The following is a 10,915-nucleotide window of genomic DNA, read 5'->3' as shown; positions in this document are numbered from 1 at the left end:
AATGTCAACACGAAGACTATTTGACACATTTTTCAATTTTAATTCCTGGTAGTACGCTCGGTGGGGCGCTTTGAATTGGCACAAAAAATAACTAAGTATATTTTTTATGGCAGACCTTTTCCAGCGTAGTTGTATGTTATGTCCATCAAAATCACTGAATGATACTAGTAATCATTAAAAGAAAGGGAACCAAATACATTATGTTGACAATACTATTTTATATGACCCAGTTTAGTTATTATACTTTGTTTCAAAGCCAAGCTGGTTAAATATTTATTATAATTTGTACAAGCTTCTTAATTTTAAGTACCTATATTGAATCTTTGATTTTGTTGTAGTAGTAGTTTTATATTGTAAGAAAAAGACAATAAACTATTGTTATTTTTAAATAGTCTTTGTGCATCTATCTATCAAAACAGTGAAAATACATCATCTAGTCAAACCTATGAATTCTCTCACGGAAAACATGATAATACAAATGATTGATGGGAAAAATCTGATGTTCAGTCTAAAAACTTTTAGGCTTTTAGTTTCCAAACCTATAATTAAAAAGCTATTAAATTACTATTACACTAACCAGTCCCAGTGGTTTAAATTATACGTTGAGCTGGCTCATGGGAATTTCTATACATATAAGAATTCTATTTATACTTTGGTAAACGCCAAGAACTTTCCTTCATTTTGAGCTCATCACTACTAATCTAACTACATCTAAACACACAAGACATGGATTTGCAATTGGGAAAATTGTCTAGTGATATAATAGACGAAGACTTTAGTAGAGTTTTCCGTGGATTTCACCTTTTACAAGGCTTAATAGGGCGACTGAGTGTGCAAATCAAATACGGTTTTGCCACAAGCCCATCCCAGTGGTGCTTTTTTTATTCGATCGCAATTTTAACCACGTGCATTTTACTTTTGATTGGCTTTACAGTAGAATGTGAAAGTGCAAGTGGCTCCATTCTGACAGACGATTATTTTAAAATTGGGCACATTTTAAATATGTGTCTCGTGCTTAAAACCTTTGTACGGGATATAAAAGGAAATTCTAGCGCCGAGTTCTATGTAAAGTTAAACAAAATAGACCAGGATTTAAATTTTAAAGATGGTAAACAATGTAATAAAAAGCTTGCAAAGTTTGTGAAGTATTTTTCCATTGGCCTCTTGACTTACGGCGTTACATGGGCCATCCTGTTTAATATTTACTGCATGAAAAGGTTTTGTCCGTTCGCATTGATTGTTTTATTACCTGAAGTGGCAAGCAGCCTCGACATAGTCATACTTACTTTTACCATTTATTATATTTCAATTCGAGTCAATTACATTAATGAAACACTAGAGACTATCAAAACCAAAACCCGAAATGAAATTAAATCTTGTGAAAGACTTTTGTTAGATAAGAATTCATGCGCTTCGGATGCAATACTATGGAATCATTTGTTAATGGGTATGAGGAGTATTTTGACCGTAATGGCAGATTTTTTGGATCTACATCAATATCAGGTATATTACAGTTTCATATATGTACTTATCTAATATCTTTATACTGGCAATGATTTACTTATAAGGTTTTGTCTCTACTCAGATATTTGCATATACGTGTCAACTGCTGGTATGGATGATGATTGTCATTCAGAGTAGTATCTTTAAAATCAAGAATCAAGTACGTATCTACATTAACTATTAAATAACTATCTTTATGAAATTATTAGAGATTTATCGTCAAATTATATCGTATTACAGTGTCCGCACGACAATATAAAAGCTGCAGTAGTAATTTCTGCGAGTTTGATTATGACAATGGTGATTTTTTTTGCATTATGTAAGGCAGCCGATATGCTTACAAATAAATTGGAAAAGTCAAAAAAATATTGTGTTGGTATCAGACATAGTTTTGATGAAAGTAAGTACTTTTACAACTACATAATATAAATAAGTAATTATATCAATATTGGATGGAGTCGCTTAAATCATTAATTAGATTAGTTTGATAGTGGTCTTATGAATAATAAAACTGAACATTCCAATCAATCTAATGGACTCTTACCACAAATTAATACTAAATGTATTACCTACTTACTTAGCTATAAAGAATAGAACGCTCGAAAAATTTAGCGTGATAGAATTGCTGTATACCTACTTACTTAATATTTTTAGGAAGTTATTGCAATAAATATACAAAATATACAAAAAGATAAAAGTTCACACTGGAGAGAAAATGTACGTAAATTATTACTAAATAACTAACGAGTAGGTACTTATTGGAAATCAATTAACCAAAAAACAGAACTTCATGTTTCCCATATTACTTAAAACTTTAACATAAATAATACTTAATTATTGAAAACTTCTAAAAATACACATTTTGTTCCAGGCATTTCCAGACGCAATGCTAAGCGTATGCTACTGTTATTGGACACTAAATATGAGCTATCCATTTATGATATTTACACGTTAGGTACTGGTGTACAAGTCAAACTGTTGGCGATCATTGCTACATACACGATCGTTCTATTGCAGTTTGCATTAGAATAAGCCTGTGGTTTAACGCTTCTCTTTAGTTTTAGCTACCAACCTACCTATCTTAATATAATTAATAATAGTTAAGTGTAAACATTAAAATTATCTATTTGAATTTGTTGTAATTATGAAAAATGCGGAATACTTATCAAATGATATATTGGAAGAGAATTACCTAAGACTTTTCAGGCCATTTCGTACCATACAAATGATGTTGGGCTCGTGTAGAGTGGACGCTAGAAATAGATTTGTAACCTCGCCAACAAAGGCACAAAAGCTTTACACGCTATTATGTGTAGTAATTTGCACAGCCTTCTATATAAGTGTCGCGATCAACTTTTTGTCGAGATTCTGGCCGTATCAAAATATATATTACTTGAATTTAACAGCACTTGCATTACATTACACGACGTTTTTCTGCAATATCGTGCACGCCCGCTTCCTGAATAATGATGAAAATGTAAAGTTTTACATGAAAACCCAAGAAATCGATCGCAAGCTGAAGATTAATAATAATAAGTTCGTGAATGATTTAATATTTAATTCAAACATAGTAACAGTTGTAGTGATGACGGTAATTTTATTACTGTTATACGCTGCCGCTTTATCCCAGGATTTTATAATCTGCATCAGTTTAATTGGATTACTTTACAGCCAATTGAGTTGTACGCTAGAATGGTTGTATTGTTCAAATCTCCTAATGTTTTTCTACATTCGACTGCGCTACATTAACGCAATAATAACTAACCACGTCGAAGGTACGGAGGATATAAAGATTGAAAATATGAATAAAGTAAAATTTCCCAGTATGAAAGTATTGCGTTTCATTGCATCAAGCGTACACGATTTAAATACTAGCGAAACGGAGATTTATCTAAAAGACATTTTTGAGGAATTACTCAGATTTCAGAACTTATACCGATTTCAGGTTAGTAACTAATAAAATACTCTTATTAAAAAGTCCAGAATCAAAATACAATTAGTAAGTAATAGGTAAATGTAATAAAGATCCTAGATTTAAAAAAAAAGTTGTTTAATCTAGTATCTTGATTATGTCAGTAAAATACCAGTTCATATAAATTGATCCTATATTTAAAGATCTAACCACGCTTAGTTCCAGATTATAAAACATTACATCAGCATACCTATACAGCACATAATACCCCATACCAATTTTGTAGGGTATCCCAATAATATTAATACCTAAAGAATAATAAAACAAATTAAAATTATAATACAAATTTCAGATATTTCTGTTTTGTTTCAAATTTGTTACAAGCACTCTACTAGCTTTTGAGTATGGGCTTTTGGCACTACAAAATAATGTAAGTACAAAATAAATACAAAGTTTTATTTAGCTGTAGTATTTTGCCCACAGGTACTATGACATACATAAGATTCTGGGTTTTTTTTTCAGATTTTGTTATGGTTAGAGTATGTGGTTCTACCAACAATAACTGCTGTCGATTTGCTCATAGTTATCATCATTTGTATACGATGTGAAGCGTTCTCGTGGGAAATTAAAAAGACCAAATATTTGTGTACAACTGTTCTATCTCTATATTATGGAGGCAAGTATTTAACTGGTTCTAATATAATCTTCATTATTAATTGAATATCTAAATCTTTAGCTCTTTGATCTTTTAGGACCTTTGAGGCGGAGGGCTATTAAAATGCTGAAAATGATCCTAGAGAAACCACCACGATTTTCAGTATACGACATGTGGTATATGGACGCTTCAACTATGATCAAGATGATTAATTTGGTCACAACACTCATGGTCTCACTACTTCAGTTTGCTTTGCTTTAGGCCGGGCCCAGATAGTTACAAATTCACAGTATAAAGCCGGTTTCAGACTTAGAACTATATGAAGCTAAGTTACTCGTAGTTGTATATGCTGATCTGAAGCTTATTTTTTAAAATTTATTTGTCCAGAATTTATTTTACTTCTTTGTCGACGTGATTGATATATATATACAGAGGACCCCCGGTAATCCGACAAGCATTTTGCAGGGCAGTGTATCGAATTTGCCGGATTAGTACCTACTGCCTAAGACCCCCTATAGTCCGGTTTTTTTTTTACCAAAGAGTGCCTTGTAATCCGACAAATTACGATTTAGGCGGGCTAAAATATCACATTTTTCTTTAATTGACAGTATTTTGTGATAAACAGTAAACAATGAACACACGCTAGACCGTACCGCTATCTTCTCCAAACTTCAAATTGAAACTAAGCAATCAGAATCAAAACAATACCGTACGCGTCGGGCACAATAATGGTGGTGCGTACAAGGGGTTCTGGATTAGACAGGGGCCGGATTACCGGGGGTCTACTGTATACCCATGTCAAATAACAAAATACTAGTTTCTAGTCCTTTTGACTACAGAACCCTAAAAACCGAAATATACGCGAACACAATCGTGAGCCATCATGTTGTGTAGGTACTATAAAATAATGTACTATTGTCAAATGACTATCAATTATCAAAAAAAATTAAAAATCATTTATTATACAGTACCAGATCATTTATTATTCTAAATTAATATCTACTTATATAAAAATTATTACTGGATTAATTGTAAATTACATGAAGGCACTTACTATTAAACTACAATTATCTTACTTTGTTTGGACGGAATATTATCAATTTAACAATAATTACACTTATAAAACTATAAAATGTATAATATAAATATATTTTGATTTAGGGATGATTTATGCCAGCACGTGACAGGCGCGGGCCGTGCCACGTTCGACGCGCGGACGAGGCACGGATTCAATTTGAATGTGCAGTTTTATTTTTATTTTATAAAATAATGTATTGTAAATGGGGCCGATTCTCTTGTACGCAATCTCTAAACTAAACTAAAATGACACGTCTAAATCTATTGCTATTCCTGTCATAATGTTGCTTGCGGAAAAGGATAGCACTAGATTTAGACCTGTTAATTTAGTTTAGTTTAGAGATTGTGTACAAGAGAATCGGCCCCATTGACTACCTACTAACAAAAAAAAATCATTTTTTGTAGAGGACCTAAATAATTGTGTATTCTAAATTAAAATCTACTTAAGGATATAAAAATTATTACTGGATTGATTATAAATTACATGTAGGCACTTATAGTGTAGTAAATTACGATTATCTTACTTTGTTTGGACGGAATATTGCCATTTAACAATAATTACACTTATAAAACTATAAAATATAAATATATTTTGATTTAGGGATGATTTATGCCAGCACGTGACGGGCGCGGGCCGTGCCACGTACGACGCACGGAGGAGGCACGGATTCACATCATCACGAACATAATATGAAGCAGTTCATGCTTAACCGTGTGGCGTCCGTGCACGGACACGGCACGGTAATGTATAAACTGCTTCATGTAAAATGTTACAACTTATTGACTAAAATGTTTTGCAGCATGCTGCATTTAAGAGATTGACATACAAAATCAATACAAAATGCTATTTTCTATGAATTGCAACAAGACTGAGACAATATCAGATCTGTCAATTTACAGTATTATCATTACATTACATAATACATAATATATACAAATTATTTTATTACAAAATGCATTTGAAATAAAAACTTTATGAATTTTTCAGAATAAATTGAATAACTTTCTTCAACATTAATTCTCTATTTATTTCAAATGAACCTTATAATTTCCTGTTTCAGTCAAAATTTTGTGATTTTGGTATTATAGACTAATATCAAAACAATACCTTTGTCAAGAACATTAAGCTTGTTAGGACTAACAATATAATTGAATTAGAATTTATCGTTCCACTGTTACAACGATGGTCAAGGAAGCAGAAACACCAAACAGTTTCATCATACCAGTCTCTGAAAATGAAACAAAATTGATTAATCATCATCATCATAACCGACCCATCGCCGGCCTACTACAGGAGCATGGGTCTCCTCGAGAGTGAGGAGGGTTTAAGCCCATAGTCAGCCACGTTGATCCAGTGCAGATTGACAAACTTCACACCCCTTTGAGAGCATTATGGAGAACTCTCAGGCATGTAGGGTTCCTTACAATGTTATACTTCATCATTAAAGCCAGTGATATTTAATTGCTTACAACACACATACAGTATCCGGCAGGAAATATTATTGTACATCGACGTTTAGAAAGAGATGCGGTTTTGTAAAACTTTGTCTCTGTCCTTGAGCATTTGCTTCCATTTTGTCGATTGATTATGAGATCATCCCGTGTATCATTTAAAAAAAAAAAAAACTTTAGTCGCATTCAGCTTTCTGTAATGCGTACAAAAGATTGTTTAGTTCTGTCCATTTCATATTATAATATCTTAATTGCTTTGTTGATCTAGTAGTTACCATGTTTAACTGCAGATGGCTGTAATGGGCTAAAATTAATTAGACAAATATTGGGGTTTTCTGTAAGAAATTCTCAGTATGTACTAGCCTGGAGTTAGGTAATGGTAATGTTTCACTCCTATGCTTAGGGGAGCACATAAAGCCATCAGTCCTGCACCTGACGTCTCTTCAGTTGTGTCAGATTGCCGTCTCATTGTACTAAGAGTCAAATGTTTCATGTTTGCATACCACTATAGAAATGTATGTGTATGTGATTGGTGGTGTCAAAGTTGAAATTGTTTTTATTGGTGACCATGGGTTAAGGAAAACTATAATTTAAATTGTACCTTTTTATATCCAATTCTTTGATGGTATTATTGACATAGTTGCCTAAATTGACATCTTTGGCAGCTGTACGGCAACCCTCATATGTATCAGCTGGTATATCAGTTCGGAATGCTTTGAAGTTACTAAGACAATCTCTTGTGATAACCTCCTTGGCTGAAAATAAAATATTTCATATTAAATTCAGTTTTCTAGTTTCAGTAAATTCTAGCATAATATTATGGTCGTTTAATATTATATTCAAGCCAATGCCTAAATTACCATATTTACTGCTAGTGCCAAAATTACCTATCCATACTAATATTATAAATGTGAAAGTGTGTCTGTCTGTCTGTCTGCTAGCTTTTCCCGGCTCAACCGTTCAACCAATATTGACCAATACTTTAGTACAAATATAGCTTGCATCCCGGGGAAGGACATAGGCTACTTTTTATCCCGGAAAATTTAAGAGTTCCCACAGGATTTTCATAAACCTAAATCCATGCAGACAAAGTCGCGGGCATCATCAAGTTTATAATAAAAATTAAAAATAGGTGTATAAAAGTTATGTTAATGTTTAGGCTTTTACACCAGAGCTAAATCCACCCATCAGACCAACTCAGTATTCAACACTGAATGATAGCTATCAAGCTCATTTGACACTGGTCAGTTCAATCATTTTTTTTGTAGAAAACCTTCATCATCATCATCATGATCAACCCATCGCTGGCTCACTACAGAGCACGGGTCTCCTCTCAGAGTGAGAAGGGTTTTGGCCATACTCTACCACGCTGGCCAAGTGCGGATTGGCAGACTTCACACACCATTGAGAACATTATTCAGAACTCTCAGGCATGCAGGTTTCCTCACGATGTTTTCCTTCACCATTAAAGCAAGTGGTATTTTAATTACTTAAAAACGCACATAACTCCGAAAAGTTATAGGTGCATGCCCGGGATCGAACCCCCGACCTCCGATTGGAAGGCGGACGTCCTCACCACTAGGCTACCACAGCTTCACCTGAGAAAACCTTCAATGGATTAAAAATAATTGTCAGAGCTTGGTGGCTATCAGTCAATTTTGAACATTGAGTTAACGAATCCCACATGTCAGAGCCAATTCAGAGATACAAAATCTGCAAATTGCTCCTGCCAGGAATAGAATCCGGGACCTTCCATTTATAAGACCACAGCCGCGCTGTACTTGGATAGTTGTTTTATTAACAAATTTAATTTTCAACTAAAATGACAAAATAGTTTATGAATAACTAGATGATGCCCGCGACTTCGTGCGCTTGGATTTAGGTTTTTAAAAATCCCGTAGCAACTCTTTGATTTTCCGGGATAAAAAGTAGCCTATGTCCTTCCCCGGGATGCAAGCTATATCTGTACCAAATTTCGTCAAAATCGGTTGCACGGATGGGCCGTGAAAGGCTAGCAGACAGACAGACAGACACACTTTCGCATTTATAATATTAGTATGGATTATGATAGGTACTAACCTCCTTTTCTCTCTATCAGTTTAACACAAACATCTTCATTGTCAGGACAGGGATTCCCCAAATATCCAACTCCTCTCCAGTTAAATGGCTGACCACATCCTGGTGTAGCTGTTGTGCATTGGTAACACCATATAGCATAGCCTGGTAATAAAATAATCACGTCAAATGTGAATCGATTCGCTCACAAAGGGTTCCGTACCCTTATAGAGACTAAGTAATAGACAGACTGAATGAAACATTTGTAATGTAATGTATCAGCAACACTCACTTAGGCTGAAATCTATAGAGTGCACTGAGACATTGCTTAGACTCGAGAAAGATTTATATTTAAGCAGTGTCATAAGCCTGAGCTTGGTCGAAGTACTCTTTTTAGAACTCAGCCAGAGCACTTTTTAAGTCACATATCAGTCAAATCTCACCACCAGCACGGAATGATGTAAAGTGAATTTATTTAACTACATATTTTAATTTTCAAAGTAAAGTAGGAGAAATACCTAATAAAGTTGAAACTTTATACAATAATTTATTGTTGGCACTTGCATAAAGATTTTGGACAGTACCTACCATCAATGTTACACGTGAGTCACGTGTAACATTGATGGTAGGTACTGTCCAAACGTGAGTCAAATTGCAATGCACGCTAGGCAATGCCAGGTGTGCCAGGAGAGTGGTATTGCATATATGTAGTTGTCTCTGGTAAACCACTCAGTTTGTAGGTGATTTGTAGCTTTTGCCTGGATGGACGAAACAAAAAGTTTTTTCAAATCTGCCCCATGCAACTAAGATATTCAGTCCATTATATTTGTCAGATAAGAGAGTGGTATTGCATATATGTAGTTGTCTCTGGTAAACCACTCAGTTTGTAGGTAATTTGTAGCTTTTGCCTGGATGGACGAAACAAAGTGTTTTTCAAATCTGCCCCATGCAACTAAGATATTCAGTCTATTATAGTAGTTGTCAACTGTTCCAGCAGCCAGCTGCCCTGCCTGCTTGATACACATGAATGCTCTAATTTCAAAATAAACAAAATACATGGTATACATTATCGCATAGATTGTGTGTATATAAGTATAAAGAGTTTTATTATTTCTTCATAATTATATATAACATGAACTACTGCTCAGTCCCTCTCTACTAACAAAGAAGCTTTGTTGCACTTCAATACAAGACGTTTCAAATGTCCCGGTAAACCACACCCAATAGTTTCCTGCATTTTCAGTGGCAGATTTATTCTAATAAATACTCACATCCATTGAAAATTGTTGACAAAACTGAAACGAACACAAGTATCTTCATATCGGGGTTTTAATTATATTGACTCTTACTTTTACTTGTCGGTAAAATTACAAATTATAATAAAATTAAATTTAGATACAATGTATTTTGATATCACATTTGATCACAGATTATAGGGATACTTGCATTTGATACAGTCAAACACAGATCACTATTCAAGTGCCTTAAGGCTTAGGTCGTAGACTATGTAGACTGAGTAAAAAAGCTAGACTAAAGTACCTACTGTGTAACCGCGTCTGAGATAGCGATAGCACGACGTACCTAACGATGAATAAATAACACGACAATTACCATTGTTTAGTAGTCAATATTTGTATTAACCGATCAACAATATTTGTATTAAACGTTTTTGATGTGAAAACAAGTAAATAACTGACTAATGAGAAATACCTGTAAGTTTCTTGACAGACAGACGGACAGACAAACAGACAGACAACAAAGTGATCCTATAAGGTTTCCGTTTTTCCTTTTGAGGTACGGAACCCTTAAAAAACAGTATCCACTATCTACGTGGATGCAGTCGCGGGCATATTAATTAATTTTGGCATTATAAGTTATAAGTAGTAGTAGTAGGTACCTAAGTACAGTGATAGTTTGCATCCCGATTCCCGAAGATTCATATTACATATTTATAGGTAGGTAGGTAAGTAGGTATAGGTAGTTCGCGACTCGTCAACATGGCAATCGGGGTGAGGCGGGCGGCGGGACGCCCTGCACAGTGCACACCGGCACAGCCTCGGTGCGAGTGTCGCCAGAGGCACGGTAATTATATGATAATATTACCGTGCCAGAGGCCCAGACCCCGATTGTCATATTGTCGCATGTCGACCTGTAGCGAACTATAAGTATAGGATACTTTTAAACCCGGTAATTCTAAGAGTTTTCAACAGGAATTTTTTAAAAAATCCGCTTTGGATTTTTTAAAAACACAAAAGTTATAC

At 34.4% G+C, this 10,915-nt stretch overlaps 3 protein-coding genes across 3 annotated transcripts; 2 read left to right on the top strand and 1 right to left on the bottom strand.

Annotated features, from left to right (window-relative positions):
- The first annotated feature begins 534 nt into the window (after positions 1 to 534).
- Positions 535 to 2,535, top strand: LOC117983063 (uncharacterized). The gene is made up of 3 exons (XM_034969522.2): positions 535 to 1,503; positions 1,744 to 1,903; positions 2,375 to 2,535. Exons 1-3 carry the CDS (start codon positions 727 to 729, stop codon positions 2,533 to 2,535), a joined length of 1,098 nt encoding a protein of 365 aa, XP_034825413.1. The 5' UTR covers positions 535 to 726.
- A 26-nt stretch (positions 2,536 to 2,561) lies between these two features.
- LOC117983062 (uncharacterized) lies at positions 2,562 to 4,331 on the top strand. The gene is made up of 4 exons (XM_034969521.2): positions 2,562 to 3,448; positions 3,768 to 3,845; positions 3,938 to 4,091; positions 4,168 to 4,331. Exons 1-4 carry the CDS (start codon positions 2,648 to 2,650, stop codon positions 4,329 to 4,331), a joined length of 1,197 nt encoding a protein of 398 aa, XP_034825412.1. The 5' UTR covers positions 2,562 to 2,647.
- Positions 4,332 to 5,038: 707 nt separating this feature from the next.
- Positions 5,039 to 10,079, bottom strand: crim (QVR superfamily protein crim). Its single transcript, XM_034969527.2, has 4 exons — positions 9,926 to 10,079; positions 8,679 to 8,819; positions 7,201 to 7,354; positions 5,039 to 6,376 (listed from the first exon to the last, which is right to left on the bottom strand). Exons 1-4 carry the CDS (start codon positions 9,972 to 9,974, stop codon positions 6,244 to 6,246), a joined length of 477 nt encoding a protein of 158 aa, XP_034825418.1. The 5' UTR covers positions 9,975 to 10,079; the 3' UTR covers positions 5,039 to 6,243.
- Between the last annotated feature and the right edge of the window lie 836 nt (positions 10,080 to 10,915).

The sequence above is a fragment of the Maniola hyperantus genome, chromosome 6 (genome assembly GCF_902806685.2).
Source record: "Maniola hyperantus chromosome 6, iAphHyp1.2, whole genome shotgun sequence".
Taxonomy (NCBI): domain Eukaryota; kingdom Metazoa; phylum Arthropoda; class Insecta; order Lepidoptera; family Nymphalidae; genus Maniola; species Maniola hyperantus.
Note: the sequence above shows the minus strand (reverse complement) of the source record. Positions and strands in the feature narration are given on the sequence as shown.